We start from the raw sequence: 9752 nt of genomic DNA, 5'->3' as shown, positions 1-9752 counted from the left end.
GCCTAAGGTTCATGTGGGATACCATCAAAAGGAATAACCTACATGTAATTGGAATTCCAGAACAGGAAGAGTCAAATAAAACCACAGAGAAAATTGTCGAAGATTTGTTGGAAGAGAATTTTCCTAGTATGATGAAAGTTGAGACTATATCCATTCAGGAAGTCCAACGAACCCCAAACAGGATAGACCCCAAAAGAAAATCACCCAGACAAATCATCATCAAACTTACCAAAACCAAAGACAAAGAAAGAATCATTAGGGCAGCACGGGAAAAAACAAAAAGTTACCTACAAGGGGAAACCATTAAGACTAAACTCGGATTTCTCGACAGAAACCATGCAGGTGAGAAGACAATGCTAAAGGGAGCCTTTTGGACAGAGAAGCAAAAACAGCCAACAATTGACCATTAACACACATGATGATATAACCCAGAAACCAAACCAGCTATGGAAGCATCCAAAGTAAATAAGCCTACAAGATTGTAAACAGGGAACCAGAGACATCAATTGACAAATGAGGACAACTACAAACCAAAAAAAGGCAAAAAACTGCGTCATTACAGAACTTCTAGATGGTAGGGAAGTCAAGACAACTACAAGATAGAAGGGACTGTCCTAAACTTGGGAAGAAAACTATAAATCACAGGGTAACCTCAAAGAAAAATGATAAACCTTCACATCAAAAAAGAGGACCAGCATAAATATTCAGCTAATACTAAAACAACAGCAATGAAGGAAGTGATAACATGATTCATAAACAAAACAAGCTCAGCACAGAATATATATGGAACAAAGAAATCAACATCACATACAAAAATGACACCAACAAATTTATATTTGCCGATAATTACATATCTGGCAAGGGACTTATCTCTAAGATTTATAGCAGAAGTGTGGATGACCAAACTATGGTACATACACATAATGGAACACTATGCAGCACTAAAGAATAATGTAGAGTCTGTAAAACACCGCATAATATGGATGAACCTGGAGGACATTATGCTGAGTGACACGAGTCAATCACAGAAGGACAAATATAGTACTAGTCCGTTGTGGTGGAGGGTCAAGGAAAGGTTTATATTTGGAGGGAAACTTTCTTTGTTGGTTGCCAGGGGTGGGAAGGGAGGGCAGGGAACAGTGGGGGAAAAAAATGCATTGACCCATGTCATTTTAATTTTGTGTATTTCATTGTACATAAATTATATTCCAATAAAATGCATTTTTAAAATAAATAAATAAATAATAAAATCTATAAATACAATAGCATCCAAAAACATGAAATCTACTTAACAGATAAATTTAACAAAATATGGGCATGGCGTATACACTTTAAATTATAAAACATTAATTGAGATAAATCAAAGAAGATCTAAATAAATGGAGATATATGATGCTAATGAATTGGAAGATCAATATCGTTAAGACGTAAATTGTCTCCCAAGCTGATCTACAGATCAGATTCCATACAATCCCAACAAAAATTCCAATAAGCTTTTTTAAGAAATGATAAACTATAAAAGTTACATGGAAATCCAAAGGACCAAACGACTGTGAACAGCAAAAACAATTTTGGAAAGGTATAAAGTCAGAAGACTTTATACTACTTGTCAAGATTTACTATAAAGTTCAATCAGGATAGTGTGCTATTGGCACTGAGATAGACACAGATGAACAGAACAGAGCCCAGAAACAGACTAATGAATACACAAAGATTTGATTTTTTATAAAGGTGGCAAATAAATCCATGGAGAAAAGATATAACTTTTCATCTAACAATGTTGGAACTCATATGGAAAAAAAATGAACCCAAGCCTTCACAAATAAGCACGTGAAAAGAAGCTCAATGTTAGTCATCACAGAAATTCAATTAAAACCACAATGACATAACACTACACACCCACAAATAAAGTAAAAAGTTTCTGATCCTTTTTTTTTTTCCCTCTTTAAAAAAAGGGCTAGGGAACCATCTTGTTCAGCAGCAACTCAAAAGACAACTCAATGCAATCCTGGTTTCTTGATTGGATCCAATTTCTTTTTCCAATGGAGAAAATTTAAATGAAAATTTTTATTTAAATACTTTATCTAAAAATATTTCTTGGAATAATGGCATTGTGGCTATGTAGAGAAATAAGAGTAAGTAGAATTACCCTAGAAGGCTGGCTGAAATCGCAGGCATAAAGAGCCTGTGATTACGAGAGACAAGGTGAAATACTGTATGATGAAACATCATGATGTCCATAACTTCCATTCAAATACTTCAAAAAAGACACATAAACTAAAATAAGCAAATGTGGCAAAATGTGGATATATGGTACATCTTGGTGAAGGTTTTCTGGAAGTTTTACAGGAGTTCTCTGTACTATTCTTTCAACTGTTCTATAGGCTAGAAAATTTACAAAATTAAAAGTTGAAGGAAAAAGATCTTGTTTGAACTCTTGCTATTTAAGAGGTCAATCACTTCCAAAACTACATGTAGATACCTGAGAAAGTAAACTAACATTGACTGAGGACTTCTCAGGCGCTGAAGGTCCTTGGGTATTGGAAATAGTTTGCTCTCAGCTATTAAATGAAAGGCTGGCAGTTTAAATCCACCCAGAGATGCTTCAGGAGACCTGGCAATCTCCCTCCGTAAGATTACAGTCATTGAAAACCCTATGGAGCACAGTTCTGTGAAGTACATGGGGTCACCATGATTAGCAATCAAATAATGGTTATGGGTTTCTTTTTTTTTGGTAAATTAAGTGCCAGGTGCTCTTTACGCCTGTGATTTCAGCCAACCTTCTAGGGTAATTCTACTTACTCTTATTTGCTGTGATTGTTAGTTGTTGTTGAGTTGACTCTGACTCATGGTGATCCCATGTGTGCAGAGAACTGCTGCATAGAGTTTCCAAGGCTGTCAGAAGCACATTGCCAGGCCTGTCTTCCAAGACACCTCTGAGTGAGTCTGAACCACCAACTCATTGGGTAGCAGCTGAGCTCTTAACCATTTGTGCTACCCTCAGACTCCTACTGACATTTTACTGAGGAAAAAACTGATGTTCAGAGAGATGATGCAGTGACAAGTTCAACAGCTAGCGAGTGGTGGAGTTCAAAGCATGGTTTGTGTGGCTATAAGGCCACTGCCCTTCCACTCTGCAATGACCTCCCCATGCTCTTCTTTCCCTGCGTCTTTGTTCTCTCAGTCCAAAATTTACTATATCCAGTGCATCTCGACATATTTGCAATCCGTGTTTTGTAATACTCAATATTCAAAAACTGTTAAACAATCAGATTAATCGTACCTCTGCTTTTCAGTGGAGACAGGAAAGTAGAGAAATAAGTATAATATTTCCCCTTCCCACGGGCCATAGCATGTACAGACTAGAAGGGACTTTGATAAGGGGGAAAAAAAAAAAAAACCTCACTGCCCTCAAGTAGATTCCGACTCATAGCAACCCCTCGTTGGGTATCCGAGAAAGTATCTCTGCGGAAGTAGATTGTCCAGCCTTCCTTCCAAGGAGTGGCTGGTAGGTTTGAACAGCCAGCCATCAGTCAAACAAATGCCTTAGGCACTACGCCACTAGATTAGTTGTGCAAAATAGAGCCACATGGGAATACCAGAACAAAGATGTGAGGCATTAAACATAATAATTCAAATAACTGTCTTGAAAGACTGGAGGGGGGATAATATTTTATTTAACTCTATGAAAAAGTAAGAATGTCCCTGAAATGTAGATGTCACAAAGGACAGCTGGGGTAAACACCAGCATCCAGGATATTCCTTTAACTTTCGAGGAAATTACTTTAGAACAAATAAAAGAACAACTTACCGGACTGGCAGCCAACACATGAAAAAGTCACACCCTAAAGGATGTTGTAATAGCACTTGAGTCAAGGTTTACATCATTTGTGAGTAAAAATTCAGTCTATTAAATAATAATACCAGTTATCAGTTGCTGTTGTGTTAATTCCAACTCATAACGCCCAAGGATGTCAGAGTAGAACTGCGCTCTAAAGGGGTGACACAGTGCCTAAGGCATTCAACTGCGAACCACAACGTTGGTGGTTCAAACCTACCAGCTGCTCTGCAGAAGGATGAGGCAATCTACTTCTGTAAAGATTTACCACCTTGGAAACCCAATGGGGATTGCTATGAGTCAGAATCAACTCCAGTGCAGTGGGTTTGGTGGGGGTCTTTTTTAACGGCTAATTATTTGGAAGTAGGATGCCAGATATTTCTTGTAAAGTGCCTCTGGGTGCACTTCAACCACCAAACTTTCAGTCAGCAGCTGTTTGTACCACCCAGGAACTATTATTGAATAATAACAACTAACACTCTGTGCCACACCCTGCTCTAAGCATTTTTACGTAAATTCACTCATTTAATCCTTAGTGCAACCCTATGACACAGGCAACACTTTTAGCCCTATTTTACAGATGGCGAAATTAAGGTCAAAGAAGTAAAGTGACTTGCCCAAGATTACACATCTGATACATAGTAGGACTAGAATTCTAAGCTATGCTCTACACTGCTTCTCAAGGGGAGCGAGGTCTATTCACCCTTAAACCTTTGGAATGAGAGATTGATGCCACAAAGCCAACTAACAAGCTTTCTAAGAGACAGAATGCCAGCTCAGCTCCACAAGTCTGATCTCTGCAGCACCTTTTGTCACATACAAACTAGGTTTGGGAGTTGAATTATCCAAACAATTATTTTGATCTCATTTTCAGGACCTGAAAATGACACAAGCAACTGCTAAAGAGAGTTGGTTCACTTAAAAAGCGTGCACTTGTTTGATTAGAGGACACTGAATTACAGCCTTAGAAACCCTATGCAGCAATTCTACTCTGTCCCATAAGATCACTATGAGTAGGTATGCATTCAGCAGTAATGAGCTGATTTTTCTGTGTGTTCTTTTCAGTGGGGGATGTTGACTTTACATTAATGGTGGTGGAATATTTTGGAAAAGGGTAGTGATAATAGTAGCACAAAAAAGAAAAACGTAATCAATGTCACTCAATTGTAAACGTGGAAGACGTTGCACTGGCAGATGTTTTTAGTGTGTATAAATTTTCACCACAATAAAAAAATAGAGGAACAAAAAGTGTGCTTTTGCAGGTTATTGTTAGACATCGAGAGAATTTCAATGGAGAACTCAAGGAGCGTGCCAGTGTTTCCCTAGGCTGCCAGCACATTCTGATGCAACACCATCTCCACCAGCTAGAAAGGAGGGCAAGGGAGAAGCAGAGCTGAAAACCAAGTAAGCGCTGGCCAAGCCCCCTTAAAGGGGCTTAGATCCTTTTCCACCTAAACAGAGAAGACAAGTGCCAGAAACAAAGGAATCTTTGGTTGCTGCGGCTCAAGTGGCAAGATTTTTAGTGACTTTCATAGCACTGGCAAATTAAAAGTCCTGAATGTACCTTTCAATTCCAGCTACGGGTGTTCCAATCACATAACAGTTTAGACAAGCCCACCCAGAAAAAAGTCAGCATTTCAGTAAACTCAGTGGGTTAAGGCAAGAAAGGACAGCCCCTTCTCTGGACACATCCCAAACTCCAGAACTTCTGACAGGGAAAAGGCCAGAAACAGCCCTACTTATTTCTCAGGCTTTACAATGCAGACATCTTCCTGGTCTGGGGCACACACTGACTCCTTAAGTGCAGTTCCTGTAACAGACTCATCACGAAGTATGAAGCAGTAAGAAATACTAGCTGGTGATCTTCTCCCTGGAAGGAAGTGATATACCAGTAAGCTGCAGAAAACTCTCAAAGGTGTGTCAACGAACTCAAAGATGAGCAATAAGGTCCCAGGTTGAAACCATTTTCTTCTTCCCCTACTTCTAACTAAATCTAAACATGTATGGCTTACTAGACATAACTGGGTTCAAATCCAGACTCAATCAGGAGCGTGATTTTAGGCATGTGACAGAACCTCTGAATCCACATCTGCAAAATGAAGGTTAGAAGTCTGTTTTCATAAAGGTTGTAGAGGGTATTAAACAAGGTTGTTGTTGTTGTTGTTGCTATGTGCCGTGGAGTCGGACTCTACCCACTGCGACCCCTCCTTGAGTTTCAGAGGCAGTATCGGAAGTAGATTGCCCAACCTTCCCTCTGAGGAGTGGCTGGTGGGTTTGAACCACCAGGCTTCTGGTTAGCAGTCTAATGACTAAACAAGATAATAAATCTAAATTGTACTGCGCATGATAGCCCACACTCAGTAAACGTAAGGGACCTCTTATCCTTCTACTCCTCACCTCATCTTACTCCACCCCACCCTACCTTTGGACTATAATTCCCTTAAAAGGCCTTATCATCTGCAGCTCCCTAACGGCAGATGCATAGGTGTGAACACTGGTCCTCATGGTCTTTACTGGAGCTAAATTTGTCTGAGTCTGTGAATGAAAGGCTAGGGCGGAACTCATGGCCAAGAGAGCCAAACCCAAGGAAGCGAGGATGGATACTCAGCCAAAAGCTTGGTGGCTTGTTGTTTACAGTGCGTCCCCTTCCTCTCAACGCAGAGAGGGTCCGAGTACACTCCTGATCCCCCAACTTGGCGGAGGGAGCGAAAGGTGACGAAAGACGAAGAGATTGGCAGCGGGGCAATCCGGGGAGGCTGAGGCTGTAGGGGAGTGGGAATCCTCATGAAGTCAGGCCCCTCCCCACAGACGACAACCAGAAACGATCAAGTCTCTCACTCAATGCTCAAGCAGAGGCCCTCGCAGCTCAAGGCTAGGAGCTAAACCAAGGGTCCTGTCACCGTCCCCAAACTCAAGTAGGGGCAAAGGAGTCCGCAGGAGGGAAGTGAGAAGCCGTGGACGCCGCTGAGCCCCCGAACCCGAGCTTGGGAATGTGGTCAAAGAGGGGTCACAGGGGGAGGGGCCGGGCGGAGAGGACCTAGGGAGGGGCGGGGTTGGAGAGGGGACAGGAGCTCATGGCCCCAACTTTGGAGGCCTGGGGTCCCTGTCTGCTTCCCGACAGTGCACTGAACGCTCTCTCCAGCCGGGGTCCCCGCCGCCACAACGGGGAAGTCTGGCTCCCCTTACCTGGCTCGGCTGCTCTGCCTGCTCCGAGGACGCCATCTTTCTGAGGCCTGACTAATCTATCGCCGCTGGGGGAGGCTTCTCCCAAACGCCTTCGTTCTCTCCCTCCTGCCCAGACTAAAGTAGCGGGAACTGAGCCGGTCGATGGAAACGAGAAGGGGAGGAGACCTTAAGTGTCCAGGTCTTCTCGCGTATTTTCCACTAGACCCCGCTTTAGAGGAAGATCCGAAGTCTAACCTTTCTGTATTGCTATATATATGTCATTCTTATTAAATTAAATCTCTGCCCATTCCCACAGTGCCTTGGACACATGTAGTGTGACTCGCTAAGTATTTAATAAAGAATGAATGGAATGAAACTTGGAAATCAAATTTTAGTACCATTTATTGAGCACCTACTATTTCCCAGGAAATTTGTTACATGATAGAAATAAATGCAAGACTCAGTTACTAGTCTCAAGCCCAGGCACCACCACTACCACCACCACTACCCCTCCCGTCCCCCGGGGGAAAAAAAAAATGCAGCATGGAGGAGCTAGAACTTGGATAACGAACGGGTGTGGTGGAATACAGAAGAGGGAACGTTGGAGGAGGGGGAGGCGCAGAGAAGCTTCTATTAACTATCATTATAGCGGTAGAGTTGTTAGATTTAAAACTAAACATCAGATTTTTGAAAAGCTATGCCTATGTTAGAACTACTGGTCAGCTCATATTGTAACTGTGTGTTGATCAGTTATGGGAGTCCTCACAAGGACAGCTTAGGAGATGGTAGCATCTTGTTCTGTTCTACTTGGGGTTGCTATGAGTCAGAACCAACTTTACCACAGCAACATCAAACAAAAAGAACAAAGTCACTGCCGTTGAGTTGAATTTGACTCATAGTGATCCCTCCTTGGGTTTCCCAGGCAGTATCTCTATGGAAGTAGATTTCCCCGTCTTCCTTCTGAGGAGTGGCTGGTGGGATTGAACCTCCAGCCTTCTGGTTAGCAGTCAAATGCCTTAGGCATTACACCACCAGAGCTCCCTACAGCAACCTAAGTGTATTTATAAGAAAGCACAACAGGATTGGAGGAAGACTCCTTAAGTGCGATATGCAGATGACACACTTTGTCAAAAAAAAATGAAGACAGTATGAAGCACTTACTGATGAAAGTCCAAGACTACAGTCTTCAGTATGGAACTCCTAAACAGAAGAAAACAAAAATCTTAATATATAGCCTGATAGGCATTTGACTGCTAACCAGAGGTTGATGGTTCAAACACACCAGCCACTCTGTAAAAGGAAAATGGAGCAATCTACGTCCATAAAGATTTACCACCTTGGAAACCCAATGGGGGTCACTATGAGTCAGAACTGACTAGATGGCAGTGAGTTTGATTTTTTGTTGTTGTTGTTGGATGGCACCAGTATGAAGCACTTACTGATGAAAGTCCAAGACTACAGTCTTCATTATGGAACTCCTAAACAGAAGAAAACAAAAATCTTAATATAGAGACCGATAGGCATTTGACTACTAGCCAAGAGGTTGGTGGTTCCAACTCACCCAGAGGTGGCTTGGAAGATAGGCCTGGAGATCTTCCAAAAGGTGACAACCTCGAAAACTCTATGGAGCCATTCTACTATACACACATGGAGTCGTCATGAATTGGAATCAACTCCATGGCAACTGGTAACAACAGACCAATAAACATCATAATAAATAAAGAAGAAATTGAAGTTGTCAATGATTTCATTTTAGTTGAAACAACATCCATGCAAGTGCAGTCAAAAAATCAAATGATGTATACATATTGCATTGGGCAAATCTACTCCAAAATAATCTTTTTATAAATGGAGAAGAGATTGTCTCTTTAACAAATGATGCTGGCAAAATTGGTCTCCATTTACAGAAAAATGAAACAAGATCCATATCTTACACCATACACAAAAACTAACTGTAGATGGATCAAAGACTGAAATATGAAGCCTAAAACTATAAAGTTCCTCAAGGAAAAAATAGGGGCAAATTTAGAGGCCCTGATAACTGCCTCGGAAACCCAAGGAGGGGTCGCTATGAGTCGGGGCCGACTCGACGGCAAATAACAACAACAACAACAACAATTTACAGCATAAATAGACTATCAAGCATAACCCAAAATGCACAAATAGCAGAAGATAAAGTAGATGAATGTTCTGGTTACGTAGTGACACTCTGACAGACACACCCCACAAATGAGATGGCCTTAACAAACAGGAGTTTATTCTTACAATTTGGAGGCTTTAAGTTCAAATTCAAAGTGCCAGGCTCTATGGGCTGGGTGAAAGCCCCTCAACCTTGGAGTTCAGCTCTGCCTCCTGCTCCAGGCCCACTGGAGCTAGAGGCGTTTCTTCACTCAGACAGTTGCTGGCTGCTGAGGCTGAGAAGCCCAAAGGTTGACAGGTAAAAAGGCACAGTCATGATGTTACCACATAGCAGGCCACTGACTTAAGTCCATTGTAAGTCCCAAGGTCAGCAGAGCACAGCAGGCTGCTGAGCAACGACAGGGCTACATGCAAGGTCCAAGCGTGCCATAGGCTAGAGACCATTCCCAAAGGCTTCTCCTTATATACAGGAAGCAGACTGCATACCCAAAGGCATCTACCCAGCTGCTCGTGGTAGATCCCACCATAGAGCTGATTGCCAGTCTCCTCATGGGGATTAACTACTACCACCAGCTGCCCAGCCACTCAACAAGGCCCAGCCAAGTTGACA

The 9752-nt window shown here is 42.0% G+C and overlaps 1 protein-coding gene across 1 annotated transcript in view; it reads right to left on the bottom strand.

Moving 5' to 3' along the window:
• PEX14 (peroxisomal biogenesis factor 14) overlaps positions 1-7060 on the bottom strand; it is a 271924-nt gene extending 264864 nt beyond the window's left edge. Inside the window, exon 1 of the mRNA XM_007942619.2 lies at positions 7025-7060. Within this exon, the coding sequence (XP_007940810.2) occupies positions 7025-7060 (36 nt within the window). The remainder of the gene's footprint in view (positions 1-7024) is intronic.
• Between the last annotated feature and the right edge of the window lie 2692 nt (positions 7061-9752).

The sequence above is a fragment of the Orycteropus afer genome, unplaced genomic scaffold (genome assembly GCF_000298275.1).
Source record: "Orycteropus afer afer isolate SDZICR_OR568_19922 unplaced genomic scaffold, OryAfe1.0 scaffold00094, whole genome shotgun sequence".
NCBI classification, from domain to species: domain Eukaryota; kingdom Metazoa; phylum Chordata; class Mammalia; order Tubulidentata; family Orycteropodidae; genus Orycteropus; species Orycteropus afer.
Note: the sequence above shows the minus strand (reverse complement) of the source record. Positions and strands in the feature narration are given on the sequence as shown.